This window comes from Amaranthus tricolor, chromosome 6 (genome assembly GCF_026212465.1).
Source record: "Amaranthus tricolor cultivar Red isolate AtriRed21 chromosome 6, ASM2621246v1, whole genome shotgun sequence".
Lineage (NCBI taxonomy): Eukaryota > Viridiplantae > Streptophyta > Magnoliopsida > Caryophyllales > Amaranthaceae > Amaranthus > Amaranthus tricolor.
The window spans coordinates 4968782-4984641 of record NC_080052.1 but is presented as its reverse complement, the minus strand read 5'-3'; the positions used below and the strand labels follow the sequence as shown (position 1 = coordinate 4984641).

At 34.9% G+C, this 15860-nt stretch overlaps 2 protein-coding genes across 11 annotated transcripts; one reads left to right on the top strand and one right to left on the bottom strand.

Annotated features, from left to right (window-relative positions):
- The first annotated feature begins 305 nt into the window (after positions 1–305).
- Positions 306–15618, top strand: LOC130814549 (RNA-binding protein involved in heterochromatin assembly dri1-like). Of its 9 annotated transcripts, XM_057680653.1 has the most exons (7): positions 10030–12336; positions 12489–12592; positions 12994–13014; positions 13766–13930; positions 14279–14642; positions 14752–14822; positions 14899–15618. In XM_057680653.1, coding segments are annotated over exons 5-7 (429 nt in total). In that variant the 5' UTR covers positions 10030–12336; positions 12489–12592; positions 12994–13014; positions 13766–13930; positions 14279–14286; the 3' UTR covers positions 14901–15618. The 9 variants fall into 9 exon arrangements, with proteins under 9 accessions (XP_057536641.1, XP_057536639.1, XP_057536640.1 ...); XM_057680656.1 differs by lacking the exons at positions 10030–12336; positions 12489–12592 and adding an exon at positions 389–533; XM_057680654.1 differs by lacking the exon at positions 12489–12592 and having other exon boundaries at positions 10030–11099.
- Positions 4693–9935, bottom strand: LOC130814548 (uncharacterized). Of its 2 annotated transcripts, XM_057680647.1 has the most exons (4): positions 9800–9935; positions 8944–9323; positions 8689–8759; positions 4697–8547 (listed from the first exon to the last, which is right to left on the bottom strand). In XM_057680647.1, the coding sequence occupies exons 2-4, from the start codon at positions 9309–9311 to the stop codon at positions 8534–8536; spliced, it is 453 nt and encodes a 150-aa protein (XP_057536630.1). In that variant the 5' UTR covers positions 9312–9323; positions 9800–9935; the 3' UTR covers positions 4697–8533. The 2 variants fall into 2 exon arrangements, with proteins under 2 accessions (XP_057536631.1, XP_057536630.1); XM_057680648.1 differs by lacking the exon at positions 9800–9935 and having other exon boundaries at positions 4693–8547; positions 8944–9695.
- Positions 15619–15860: the final 242 nt, after the last annotated feature.

Below are 15860 nucleotides of genomic sequence, written 5' to 3'. Positions count from 1 at the left end.
TTAAACATTATTATTAAATGTTTATTATGTATTGAGATTGCCGCTCCTATTACAATAACGAACAAGAGAAAAAGTACTTTATTCACCGTTAGTAACAACGAACAAAGAGGGACAATGTCATAGCATTTGAAAGGACAAGAAAACTTAAACACAATGTTTATTCGCTTTACTAACGGCGAACAAACTATCATTTGATTTTTTTTGTCAATTTAAATGTTTTGAATGGTCTTTCTTTGTTTGCTTTTATCAACAACTATCAAAGTGACAACGAACATACCTGACCTTTTAGGTTCGGACATGAAAACACTTATTTCTGTGAACTAAAATTTTTCAAAGTGTATTTTGAGATTTTTTTCATGAAAAAAAGCTTTATTTTATTCAATGTTTCGAGGAGAATCGTGTTGTTGCGAGAAAGCTGAACAAGCAATACTTTTGGGCTTTGACAATCAACAATGGGCATGCACAGTGACTGCACCATATTGAGAAGGCTGAAAGTACAAATCTTTATTCAATCTGTATCTCATCTTATGAAGGTGAGTTGTCTAGTATACTCTTAAATGATTTTCTATGTTCAAATTTCACCATCATTATTGCTTCTTCTTTTGTGATTGTGGTGTTTCTTATTTAGCTAATGTGACAACACTTGCCATTTAACTGTTTGATGAAATGCTTCATAGAAACACAGTTGTTTCCCACCACTTTTTGGTTTCTTTTACATTTTCACTTGCATTTTTCACATTTCACCCTATAAAAAGCATACTTCCAATTCCAAGTGCTCCAATATGCTTTTAATCTTTTTTGGGATGGTATTTCATATTAGGGTTTCTGTTGCGGATTGGATTGTTATTATTAATATTGTTGTGAAAGTGTAAAAGTTTAAGTTGTTATAATTCTTATAAAGATACAAGAGAACAAATGTTTGAAACTATTGTAAAAACAAATCTTGTAATTAACAATCTAGAATGTCGCTGAGTGGTAAGGTGTAGAAGGCTCTAGATTAAGGTACACTAAGATTATAATTAGGCAAGCAACCGACATTATAAATAGGAAGTTGGGATAGTGAATTGAGGTGTATCAGTGAATAGCATTCACCAATCACCACTGATTGTACGACTATGCACAAAAATACGAGAGTTGTGAGAGTAAAGTGAAGCATGAACTCAAATAGAGAACGAGAGATAAGTGTGTTCAAGTACAAGTGTGAACAGTTGTCCCACCAAAAATATTATTCTATGATTTATAATGTAATTCCTATTTGTGACTCGTATGATTTTATATAATATTATTTGAGTTCATCATAAATTATGCGTGCCTCAAAATTTCCCTCAACAAATTATAAAGAGAAGTGTGGATCTTTGAGCTAGCATACCCTAATTATGAACAATAAAAAAGTGGAAGAAAAATCTTATGCGATAAAATTGTTGTTCTTATCATGATTTAAACCCATCTAGGTTGATAGTTAAAAATTGGATCAAAAGGGTGGCTGGAAGTGCGACAAACAAATGCACAGACGAAAAAAGACATCAAAATACGGAAAATCCTTTTACTGTAGATAAACTTTAGTTTTTATATGATTGAAGCAACCTACAACTTAATACATGTTACTTATGACCGGAAGTACATGTTACTTACGACCGGAAGCCTGCTATTTAATTTGTATGGGGGGTCATCATTTGCAATTTAACCTAGAGCTTCTAAAAAGTCAAGAATCTCGTTTGCGAATTTAGGACAGAGATGAAAAGTAGCAAACTCGAAACTTGTAACACCATATCAACGTATTTTTTTATTAGGCTTGTTCTTTTTCTTTTATTTTTAATTATATGCATAAATTGATTAACTGTAACTCATGTTTGTATATACAATTATACGGTGATACTCCTACTTGTATCACTATTTTGATGTTGACAAAATTAATAGACATGTTAGGGTTTTCACGAACTTATGTGCTGTTATTCTTAAACATTAATGTACAATGTGAATCCTTAATAGTCATTAGTTTAGTATTTTTTTATCAACTCAAATTATAAGTAAGTATAATTTAAGTGATCATAATAAATAAAGTTAATGCATGTGACTAAGGCTCCGAGTATAGATTGGTTACATGCGTTATTTTTTTAGAAATTCTGGGAGGTAGTTGGTAAGGATGTTGTTCAGTTTACATGAAATTGGTGGGAGGGAAAATGTGCCCGTTGGCCTGGAGACAGTTGATAAGATTGCATCCAAAACATTAGGCTAACGCCATTTCTAAGTAGCTTGATCTCGGTGAATCAAAGTGTGTTTATTCCCAAACGATTGCTTATGGATAATGCTCTTTTGGCCGTTGAGGTTTTCCATGCTATGAAGAGGAGAGGAACAGGGAAGAATAGCTCTTTTGCTTTGAAGTTAGATATGAGCAAAGCATATAATCGGATGAGTGGAGTTTTTTGGAGAGAGTTATGATATAGATGGGTTTTAGTGATGATTGGACAAAGAGAGTCATGAGCTGCATCATAAGCGTGAATTATTTATTCAAGTTTAACGAACGTATAATTGGTTCGTTTAATCCTTCCCGGGGGTTGAGACAAGGTGGCCCTCTTTCTCCAAAATTATCTATTATTTGTGCTGATGCTTTTTCTTCTACGTTGGCTAGGGCGGTATCTCATAAATCTATTAGTGGAGTTCGGGTTTGCAATGGGGCCCAAGTATTTCCCACTTGTTTTTTGCCGATGACAAGCTATTGTTGATATGTTTGGGGTGAAAATGTGAGTAAGCATGAAAAATATCTAGGGTTACCAACTCTTATTGGTTGATCCAAAAAGGGGATTTTCTCAAGGCTGGAAGAGAGGATTTGAAAAAAAAATTAAAAGGTTGGAAAGGGAAACTACTTTCTTGTCTCGAGAAAGAAACTATTATTAAAGTTGTGGCTGAGGTCATTCTGACTTACATGATGAGTATTTTTAAGATTCCGGTGGGAGTCATTGATGACGTTCATGCAATGCTTACAAGATTCTGCTGAGGGTCGTTGGAGACCGACACGAAGATTCATCGGCTTAGTTGGGATAAGTTATGCTATCCCAAGGGTAAGGGGGGTATGGGTTTTTGTAACCTAAAATGTTTTAACCTAGCAATGTTGGTGAAGCAAATGTGCAGATTATGTTTGGGGACTACTGTTGGGAGAGGTTCAAAGCAAGATATTATAAGAAGGTATATGTTCTTGATGGCAAGTTAGGTTATGACCCGGTTTTATCTTGGAGGTGCATTTGGAGATCGAAGTATCTGATCAGGGTTGGTAACGGGTTCTCAAAAACAAGTGGATTTCGGATGGAGAAAGATATAGAACGCCTCATGCCCCTGTAGTAGCGGACTCCTCGTGTAAAGTTGCGGACGTGTTTAATTTTGAAGAGTCGGAATGGCATCAAGTCCATTCACCTTTCTTGCGTGTGGCTAAAGGACGAATCATTTTGATGGCTTACCAAAGATGGTATGGATGTTCGTACGGGTTATTGGTTGGGGTTATTGGGTGTTACCAAAGCCCGAGAATATGCGAGGGGCTATGCTGCTAATAATGGGTGGAAGCATGTTTGGCATATTGATGGCCCCCCCCAAAACTCTGCCACTTTGTTTGGAGGGCTTGTAACCACATCTTAGTTGTGAATGTGATCAGATTTAATAGATGTATTTCTTATTCTAATTGTTTAGGCTGCAATGGTAGGCCAAACACCATTCTCCATGCTCTGATTTTTTGCTTGGAAGCATACTCCTTTTGCTGCAGTTCTAAGTGATGCCCCAATGCAATCCTTCATGGAGTTCTTATGGATTAAGTCTCATACTAGCAAGGAGGAATTCACTTCAATAATTGTGGGCTGCGTGGTTTTGACGGAATAAGACGCTCTTTGAGAACATTCAGTTGGATCCTAGTACTAATTTAACCACTTTCTCAAGCTACTGCATGATTATCACAATCACAGGTATTCGGTTAGAGTCGTGGTGCATTGTGCTCCAACTGTGGCAAGTGCTAAGAGCTTGCATAGACCTTGGAATGGGTGGGTAAAAGTTAACTTTGATGTTCATATTTTGGATGGGGTCTACGCTGGACTGGAGGTGATGCTCAGAGACTGGCAAGGAGCTATCCAAGTATGTGGTGCTCGAAGGGTCTAGGCTAATGGAAGGCTGATTTGGACAAGGTGGCAGCAACTCTTTATGGAGTTCAACTTTCTATTAGATGTGGGTTCACGCACATACAACGGTAGGGAGACTCCTTGACTGTGGTGTCGAGTCAGTGTGGTGTGTCGCCTATTTATTTGTTTTTAGATGATATTAAGATCCAGTTGAGTCTTTTGATGGCTATTCATATTCTCATGTTTGTAGAGCGGGTAATACTGTTGCTCATACTATAGCTAGATGGGATCCATTAGACTCCAATGAGAAAATCTATATTAACTGCGATTTCAAAAAAAAAAAAAAAAAAAAAACAGAAGACTTTTCAAAAATAATAACCATTTTCTACTAAAATTACTAGACTTTCCTACATATTTCTTTTTTTGTATTTTTGTTTTGGTGGTGCTGTGGGAGAGAGGGAAGGAATAAGAGGTCAGGGTTGTTATAGGTCAAACGTTCATTTTGTGGGCAGGTAATACTGTTGCTCATACTATAGCTAGATGGGATCCATTAGACTCCAATGAGAAAATCTATATTAACTGCGATTTCAAAAAAAAAAAAAAAAAAAACAGAAGACTTTTCAAAAATAATAACCATTTTCTACTAAAATTACTAGACTTTCCTACATATTTCTTTTTTTGTATTTTTGTTTTGGTGGTGCTGTGGGAGAGAGGGAAGGAATGAGAGGTCAGGGTTGTTATAGGTCAAACGTTCATTTTGTGGGCAGGTAATACTGTTGCTCATACTATAGCTAGATGGGATCCATTAGACTCCAATGAGAAAATCTATATTAACTGCGATTTCAAAAAAAAAAAAAAAAAAAAACAGAAGACTTTTCAAAAATAATAACCATTTTCTACTAAAATTACTAGACTTTCCTACATATTTCTTTTTTTGTATTTTTGTTTTGGTGGTGCTGTGGGAGAGAGGGAAGGAATGAGAGGTCAGGGTTGTTATAGGTCAAACGTTCATTTTGTGGGCAGGTAATACTGTTGCTCATACTATAGCTAGATGGGATCCATTAGACTCCAATGAGAAAATCTATATTAACTGCGATTTCAAAAAAAAAAAAAAAAAAAAAAAACAGAAGACTTTTCAAAAATAATAACCATTTTCTACTAAAATTACTAGACTTTCCTACATATTTCTTTTTTTGTATTTTTGTTTTGGTGGTGCTGTGGGAGAGAGGGAAGGAATGAGAGGTCAGGGTTGTTATAGGTCAAACGTTCATTTTGTGGGCAAAACCATTCACATGATGATGATGATTTATAGAGGAAAAAGATGATGAGCCCACATCTGAGTAAAAGGAGTATAGATTGTGACATTAAACACTTCGATCACAATGAAAAAGACAAATTATATTGTTTCAAGAAACAACTTAAGTGGAATTCAAATAGCTCTTGTTTATGGCCATCAAAGTGTCTCCTTTTCTAAGAAAATCAAAGGCTTATTCTGCTTTTTTTTGCTAGTGATTGTAAATACTCTTGATGCATATGTCAAGCCATAATCTCAAATCAACCACTATCCATGATTCCATGTTAATATAACATCAAAATTTGTGATCTTGAGGTTGCAGGAAACCATTGTAGCCATCGCTATATTGGGAGCTATAAACGACGCAATAAATGATATGTTTGAAAGAACATTGTATTGATCTTACTTTATTTCTGTGGGCATAAACACTGTCTATATGCTAGTCCTACAACTGTCCAGTTCACAAAATTTGCGTCAAAAACTGCTTTATCTTTCTGGCATCATTACCGGTCATCACATGGTTAGTTCTTGTGTTAGTATGGTGTTTGTTGATAAGGTTGGTAGGAGAAAGCTAATGTTCATCCATATCTTAGGACTATTTACCTGCCTTATCATCTTAGCTGGGTTATTTCACCATACTGCTGCAACTGAAGCTAAGATTAGGTATCACGAATCTGCTCATTTGGTGTGAGAGCATCAACTCTCTTAGACTTGTCAGACTTGCTTGAACACTCAGATTGTAAATTTTTGCCAATAAACATTATCTGGCTGGTAAAGGTGCATATCTTCTGGTTTAACAAAACCCCGGCTTGTGAAATCTTCCACTGTGACCGATTGGTTAGATCATTAATTCTTTATCATTATTGGTATTCAACTTGTTTACATTAGGCCAATACACTATATCCATATACGAGGTCCCACTTAGTGGTATTAGGCTCATTTTGTTGCATCAGAATACTTGTCATGACTTTCATATTATCATATATGGTGTCTTTATCAAAGTCAATGCCATTATACCCTTTGCTCTGCTTTAGGGGTATCCTATAACTTTATTGGGGCTACAAAAATAGTCCAATAAACTACTATGGATCATGCTGTTGGTATGTTCATTTACTTGTCAAGACCCTAGACTGGTATGTTATACTGTATAAGCAAAGGCATATTACCGCATTTTGAACCATAATTACCTGTACAATGGACTAACGGAGACATGGAGATTAAGGAGAGTGATAAGGTATGGGAACAATTGTATTTTCACTTAGTGCTGGAGACCAAAGGGTTGAGGAGGAGGAGGAGGATCAAATGCTTTAACAAAGGTTCAATCCTCGTTTGTGTCTCAGATTCTATAAAGATAAGGAGATCACTAGGCCAGCAACTGAGGTTAAAATATGGTATGGAGTAAGATCAGTGATCCCTATTTGTTCCTTGTCTTACAAGTAAGTTTCTTTTACTTTCTGCAATTTATGTAAACTATGATACGAGTTCCAATGTTTGCAAATGCACTGATGATACTACAACTAGTCTTGCGAGAGACCGTATCTCAAAGAGATGACCTCAAAATAAGAAGCCCATGTTCTTATTTTCTCTTTAATTTGTATTAATTCGGCTTTTAGCTCATATATTTAATGCGTTTCTTATAATGACCGTCTCTCACAACAATTTCTGCTGATGCTATTGTTTTTTGTTTAATATCAGTTTTATATTCTTAGGTGTAAACTCTGATAGGCATTCTTTCCTGAATTTTTGGTATGTTGATTATCTTTAGATGTTTTTACTGGTAGAAAAATTCCACTCTACTTCTTTGTTTATCTAGGTAGAATATCTTATTTAAGTTTTCACATAACATAATATACACTACTCCTGTATTTCTATTCTAACCATAGCATGTAAATGCATTCTCCATGTTATGGGCCTTAGGGCATACAGTAGCTGGACAAATGACTTTAATTTGACCTTCTATTCACAGTATGATAAGTTCAATTCGGGAAATGATAATTTAGTTTGAATTTACTTTTTGTGGTTTAAATTTGTCCAAAAAAGGAAAAAATAAGAAAAATAGGAAAAGAATGGCCAAGTAATGAACTGCAACTTGCAGGTGTGGACAACGAGTCATCTATTACTAATTATAGTGAACTTGTGAACAACAACAACATCCGATTACCTCAATGTAATTACATGACTCTCACGGTCTCACCTATATATGCAGGTTGTTTCCAATTGACAAGCATCATTTACAATTTCACGCAATAAAATGTCCACATGATTTCACGAACCAATTTAATATATTCTAATATAATTTATGAACTTATAAAACATTTTACATACCCCAGTCATAAAATATTAAGATTATAGAAGTACAGAGTACTTAGAAGAAGACAAGAATCCATACAATTGCTGAAAAGTTTACTAAAGGAGTTTTCTGTGTTTGGCATAAGTATTATACTTTTGGGTGGTTGCTGCTTGACCTGTTGCTGGTACATTCATCACATGTAATAATACATCAAAATCAATCATCCAAAAATATACTTCCTCTATTTCTTCAATATGCACTTCTTCACAAAACATGCATGCCAGTGCACTTTTTCAACTATGTGACATTAATAATTAGTTTCACGTCATTAATTTCTGTGTTTGGTATTAAGTTTAGGTTTGCTGCATTCATCAAAATTAGTCTATGGAAGTCACAAGATTAATAGAGAATAGACTGGACCTTTTGTTCATGCTCTAAAGCAGAGCATCTGGTTCTTATCTGCATGCTGCTATTCTTTAAGATTTTATACCAAAAAGAGCTCAAAAATAATTTCTCTCTTCTAAAAGAAGTAACTTAAGCTAGATAAGTGTGCCCCGAGAACTGAACTTGACTTAAGTGATTCCCTGAATCTAATTTTAGGTGACAGTTCTTAATCATTTCTCAAACAAATAGCAACCAAGATAGAAGAATGTAAACAAAATTGGACATAGAAAATAGCCTATTTTGGGCTTCACTGAACCATCTCATATCACCTTACAATGAGAAAAATTACAATTGACAGAAGGGAATTGTAAATTTTTTAACATTCCCTAATAATAGGTGCTAAGTTTCATGAAATTTGTAGTAGAAACCAAGGCGGATCATGGTGACCTCCATAAAATCTCCTTTCTATTACATCGCTCCACCTGTTCAGAAAAGAGAAAAATAATCCTTAAATATGATTTTTAAAATATCAGTATAAATATTAAATCAGCTTAGCCAAATAAGAATTTTACTAGTGAAACAAAGATAAATAACTTTTCTAGATTAAAAAAGAGATATCTTACCAAAATCTCTTGGTAATCTGCACTTGTAACATTCCATCCTGCACGCGTAGTTGTGTAAACCACAACCAGGTCTGCAGCCAGTAATAAGCCGATTTTAGTCATTAAACAGCAAATGTAGTGTGAGAAATCCTAGTTCAGATTATGATTTCCAAGGAAAAAAATATTTAATGATAGAGTATATATCATATATCTTAGGGATTAATTATGATTTTAAGCTTTTGATTTTATCCCCTAGATATATTATATATAAATTACCTGACGCAAATCCAATCACCAGCTTTCCACCCAGGAAGGAGTTGTTGCTGCTGTTCTGAGCTATATCCCCCAGTTCCCATCATGTCACAAGTTCCATAGCCAACACCAACTGTCCCATAATCACATTTAAGATTTCCACACCGGAAGCAGCTTGTACGGCTAGCATAATTATGAGCCCCGCAATTCATGCTTTGGCAATACCAATCTCCTGCTAACACTTCTGTCCTGCTTACTTTTGTGTTGGAAACATAATATGGGATATCAGCCTGGCTTCCGTACTTTGGAAAGCTACACTTCTGGCATGATTCTCGCTTCTTAAAGTTCACATGTTGGCATGCACCACATAACCAGTCCCCTGGAGAGCTCATTATGGCCTTTACCTGTATTTTAACCAATAGGAGACACCCAAAAATTGATAATCAATAACACTGTTGCACTACTCTCAAGGAACCTAATCAACTAAAAGCATAAGATTATGGTTGAGGCTTCACATGAGAGCCCTTTGGATTATAAATTTGAATGCAACACAATCCCTTAGCTTCTTATACTTGATGCTACAAGGGTTAATGAGATTCGAACCCGTGACTAATTGTCACGTTAGCTTCAATACCATGTCAAGAGACCGATTCAACGGAAAGCTTTAAAATTTTTGGTTGAGGCCTCAGGTTATGTTATATACTCAATTACATGATATCTTATATACTCTATCATGTACTAGTGAATTTAAATCATATTTTACTTATTTTCTTTTCCTTTTAGTTTAGTGTGAATTCTTATAGTGAGTTAGTATGCTTAAGGAAGCAATAATCTAGAGCATTGTTTTCTACAAGAAGTGAAAAGCTTGTGAAGTACTAACCTGAGAAAATTAGTAGCTTTGAGAAAAAGGAAAAGACTGAAAGCAGTGACTGCTGGGTGTTGCTAGCTAGAGAAATGTTGAAGAAGTTGGTGAGTGTTTGGTCTGTTAAGTGGCAAGCCTTTATATAGTAGTTGAGGGACTCTCTTTTTTTTTGGTGGGGTCCTGAGTATAATGTGCACATCATGTTATAGGAGCATTTTTTTGGCCTGCTTCACTCAGTCGTTTCCTTAAAACTGGGATTCCCTGGTATGGGTAGACACTATTTAAGGATATATTTCAGGTGTCTGAACTCTGCTGCATTTCAGAAAAAGGGTGTTTTTATATTATTATTATTATTATTAAACAAGTTCATGCACACATCCTCATTTATGGGAGAAGCTAGTAATCTGTTTATCCTCTTCTGCGCTTTATTCCCTCTGTGTTTTTCATCTTGTTTTCACAGATATCCAATACTATGAAGGTGTTATTTGGGGTGGGAGGGATTAGAGAATAGAGATTTTTCACATGGACACGGCTCTTTCAATTTTCGACTCTGTTTTTGATCGTCCAAATTCTTAAGAAAAGTTTAATTGAGTTAAGTACTTTTAGTTGTCTGAAAATAACTGTTACGCCTATTGTTCTTCAATATCCTGAAAATGTTGTAACATTTTCTAAAATAAAACGGTTTATAACTGGACTTTGACCATTAGGAGCATGGGAAATTGGGAATGACTAAACTCTTAACAATGATAAACTTTAAGGTTTATTTTCTTTTTTGAGAAGTAGTTGGAGGATACTATGGCATGCTGCTTGTTTTTGGCAAGAAGCAGTAGCTGCTGCAATAACACATGTTTTCTTGTTTACAAAATGAAGAACAGGGAGTGGTGATGCATGCCGTGCATCAAACATTTGGATCTTAGCAATTTTGTTTGTTATATGTTTATTAATTACTACTTGTTTATTATGGCAAGGAACATGTTTGTTATCTGTATATGTTTAGGAGATATTTTAACGGTTCAAGTCAAATTAATTTATCAAGAAGTTATTAGAGGCAGACCTGGGTCATTTGAATAAAATCCTATTAATAATAGTCAAGTTGGTTTAGCACACATGTCGAGGTTTGTGTATAGCTCATTCTATTCTAATATTTTGAATTTGAAGTTCATTTTTAAACTGAGATAAGCTGTTTTTTCCTGTCCTTTTCTTTTTTGGAAGGTTGGGGTTGCAAGAATCATTCTCCGTCTTGTTGCTCCATTTGGATACAGGACTGAAAAGTGTATGCAGCTGTGCCAATATGAAGTAAATAAGCAAGTAGTGACTTGTAAGGCCACTTTCATCGACAAACCTAATTAGCAATAACAATTATTTTCTTAAAAACAAAAGGAAAAAAGAATAGTCCCATGCAAAAATACGAAAATACGATAACAGTGGTGATTGCGGTAATGGACAAGGTGTGATACGGTTACCTTAACGTCAAATATCCACCTAAGCATGAGATATCCATCAAATCGGTCCATAATGTGTTTTCTTTTACACCTTTAAAACAAATACATGTTTGGCTTTTTGTTAAACCTTTACAAAGCGGTTGATGTAATGTTGCCTTATTTTTGCACTATGACCTGGTTTCCGTCAGAGTTTTGACACTGTTTGTTTCTTTGTTGAATTTCCCCTTGTTGTAAAAAGCATCCAGGTGCAGTGATGTTAGTTGTGGCCTTATTAAGCTAGGGCATCACAATTTAGAGATGAAAACTTTTATTTTTCCTTTTACTTAGCAAAACGCGTAGAGAACGTATAGAAAAAGGAAGGGCAACAGGGACTTTTGGGTGTATGACTGCTGTCAGGATGGGGATTCTTTTCAGTATTATTTGAGGAGCCATTTTTGCAATGACCACAGGTAAAGAATAAATGAATGGGAGTGAGGGCTCAACTGTCTTTTAAGGTTTTTCCTTTATTTCTTCCTTCATGTGAAGAATATTCAGTATGCTTGTTTTGATGATGAGGATTCTCTCTTATCAAAATATTGAGTCAACATAGAAGTAATCTAAGCGGAAAATCGACGACGTTTGCCATGTCATCACTCAGTCTGCCGTCTCCTCATGAGGGGTTGGTATGGCCTCCATGTTGTCTTTCTTGTTTCTATGTTCTGCCACTCCGGCATATTCTCTTCTACCTTTCAGTCAAAGGATGACATTTTACTTAATTGTGTTGTGTGTCATCTCAAGAGACTAACTTAACAAAACTTGAGTCGATGATTGAAGCCTTAGGATAATGATGTTGTATACTCTAATGCACCTCTCGTGCAGAGCCCCCCTTAGGGGAGAAGTATTGAACACGGATCCTCCCCGTAGGCTAAATACTCCATTTGAGATGAGGCGTGAATAAAATTCGAACGTGTGACCTTTGGTTACGTTGGCTTCTATAATACCATATCAAAGAACCAAAAAGCTTAAACTTATGGTTGAAGCTCTAGTATATGTTACATACTCTACACGGGGACACCTAATAAAGTTTATTTAAAATCATTCTTTTTCAAAGCACTGCATCATCTTGAGCATAATGTAAGTTCTTTTATCCTCCTAGTCATGAATTGCCAGATTTTTATATGATGATAAATGAGCTTAAAACTTCATGTAGAATCAGTTGAACTAATCACTATATAATTTTTTTGAAGTAGTAAGCTAACTGCATCTAGGTTTCTGCCTTTCAATAGCAGGATAAAAGCTTTCTGACAGTGGAACCACAATTTGCAGTTGTCTGACATTTTCATCAATATCCTTTGGTATATCTTGGAGTGTAAAAATGGACCACTAAATGGTTTGTTCCTAAGAATATGTCTGTGGGTTCTTTTTTCTTGAATTGTGAGCTAAGATAAATTTATTTTTAAAAAGTACATATAAATTATCATCTGAACTCACTTATTGGTTCATATAGTTGATTCCAATCTTTTGGAAATAAGGGTCGGGCATTATTGTTAATGAAGTACGTATTATGCACGTCCCGGCCAACAGTCATTTAAAGTATCACTGTCGCGTGATCGTCTCTCGGATTGGATTGTTCCTCTTCAGAGTGGTTTTTGATCCTTAGTAGTGATACCACCCAAGGGACAAAGTAGGTTAATTGTTGCTGTAGGATTTTGTTAATGATATTCAAAGATATTATCAAAAAAATCAAGCCAATAATCTTGTTCTGTTATACTAACTTTTTAAGTTTTACAGGTGTAGCCTCAGAAAGGACAGGTAAGCCATGTCAGAATTACACTTTCAGGACAGTTAGACAGCATCAACATTTGATATGAGTTTTCTTTGAATTATTGCACTAAAGAGAATCCTAAACTTAGAACCCTGAAGATTTTTCTTCTCTTTTCACTTCCTTTTCTTTACTTCAACTATGTTCATGAAGACTGTATTCATAGCTTTGAAATCATTTTATTTCCGATTTTCCTGAATTTTGTGGATCTTTTCATGTCATATTAACGAGATGTTTTCACGAGAACTACGTGAACCTTCTCGTTTAAAAAAAAAAAAGGAGTTAAAGTCCAATGTTTTGCTATGATGTTATGTGCATCAGATTCACTATATATCCTTTCACATGAGAAGATTGAAAGTTTTTAAAAGTCCAAAGTGAAAGTTGTCCCCTCTCAAATAACATCTTCCCCTTATAACACCTTGGTAGAAGTGGATATTGGATGATTGAAGAGAATATAAACACAAAGAACTTTACAAGAAGTGGGAATCTGAAAAGATAAGGGGTTAATTTTTACTAATTAAATCATCAGCTCATGTTAATTCGCTTGCTAAATTATAGTATGATTAAGTATTACACATAATGTTATATTCATGAAGATCTTTTGAACTTAATATAGAAATAAAACGTGTGTTTATCAGTAACTTTCCGCATTAGAATCCTGTTCTAATAGACTGCATCATAAAGGTCATGCTAATCACTTCACTGTGTTTTTTTGCTTACTGTTAACATCAATAATTACAGATCATATTCTGGTATTTGAAGATCGGATGAACAGTTGGTCTTTTCTGAGGGTTCAGTTAGTAATTTTCAACTTTTGGAATCCTGTTTAAGGAAGAAGCTACATGAAAAAGATAGAAGGAAGAAGGGGACAATGAAGATGACGCTAACATTTATGTCCCTACACAGGTAGCCTAAATTCAGTTATAAAAGGGGCCTTGTTCTTTACTCAATAAAAACCATTCATAGTTCACAACTTTACACTTTGTTGGTTCTTCCGTTGAAAATTTCCTCTATTCATAATCTCGAATTATTGTATAGTTTTATTCCAGGTAAACATGGACTCGAGAAATCATTACTTGTTAATAATGACTAGTATGTAAAAATTATAAAGCAAATGATAGGACATTAAACTTTTCATTGTACAGGACAATAGGACACTTTAATGAAGTAATATCGTTAATGAACCTAAACTTACGTTATTGTTTCTGTTTTCGACAAAATGTAATGCGTTATTTCGTGTGGGGGTGTTTTCAGGGAAGGAAATGAGCTGGGCAGGGGACTGGATGTGTGGAGCATGCCAGCACATTAACTTCAAGAAGCGAGATGTGTGCCAACGATGTGGGTATTCCAAGTATGGAGGGCAAATCGATGCCTCATCATACGGATACAATACCAACAGCAACAGGACTGAAGTATTGGCAGGGGACTGGTACTGCCAGGCTTATAATTGTAGGTCCCACAACTACGCTAGCAGGATGAACTGCTTCAGGTGTGGTATGCAGAAACCCGAGTATGCTCTTGGATGCTCGGGAGCTAGCAATGTCATCTCCTCCAGTGCAGGATATGTTTCTGAGGCTAATCTTCCTGGATGGAAGACTGGTGACTGGGTTTGCACCAGGTAAATTCCTTTATGTGTGCCATATTTCAATAATGCAAGCTGATTTAGACGCGAAGAACGAAAAAGACAGTGACATTTTATCAACACTATTATCATTATTGATATGCAGACCAGGATGTGGTGTGCACAACTATGCATGCAGGACGGAGTGTTTCAGGTGCAAAATGCCGCAACATTTTTGTAAGAAATCTTCTTTAAAGCTACTTCATTAGATTGTATAATTTTTGGTTTTTAAAGACATGTTTTGCCTTTGTAGGAGGAATGTATTACGAGAAGTGTTGAAGAATTCGATTTCATAATTATCATTAAGATATTGATTTGTATTCTGATTAGCACTAACAAGGAGGTTTAATTGAAGTTTTGTAACTAATTCTATTGGCTTGTTCCTTACTTTTTTGTGCTCATATTCTCTAAAACGTCTTCTTGACATGTGTATGTTTCTTGAGGATGGAATTAAGCCATTTTCTTTTCTTTCCTCAAAATTGTTCTTGCCCTTATTCCAAGTATCATCTTGTCACAAGGCTATTGCTCTTCAAATACTTTTGAGACTAAAGAAGATTTTGTATATTTAAGTTTCGATTACTAAGTTACGTGATAGAGTATTATGTCCAAGTATAATGCAACTCTCGAATTTGGGTTATGGTGATAGTCGTGAAACTATTTTTGCAGTTAATAAGGATAATTTTGCAATTTTTGCGGTTATAATAATGGTGATAATAACCTTAGGTGCATGTACAGTGTAGTTAACGAAATCAGTTAGCATCACTTAAATACAAAATAAAATTAAATAGTACATGTAAATATACCTTAGATGAGCTTGTAAGTATATTATCTTCTACATGAGTTTATAAGGTTTGAAACCTAGTTTTTATTTTTCCATTTCGAAACCAATTGTTGTACCAGTTTCCAGATAATCCCTCATTCCTTATAAATATATTATTTTTAAAGAAAAGCTTCTATTAATCTTCCTACAATAATCCCAAATTTTGATTAACCATAAATAATTTCAACTTTTAGGTCACTTAACAAAGAATATTGTTGCTCAAATAGTGATCGACTTTTAAGGTTAATTGCTAAAACAAATGAAATCAAAAATCAAAAATATTAAAAATTAAAACTTAAGATCAAAAAATAATATCACTTGATTTCATTTTTAATTTTTTTTTTATTTTTCTACAATTTAAGTTTGTATTTACTTTCTAATTTTTTATGTTGTTG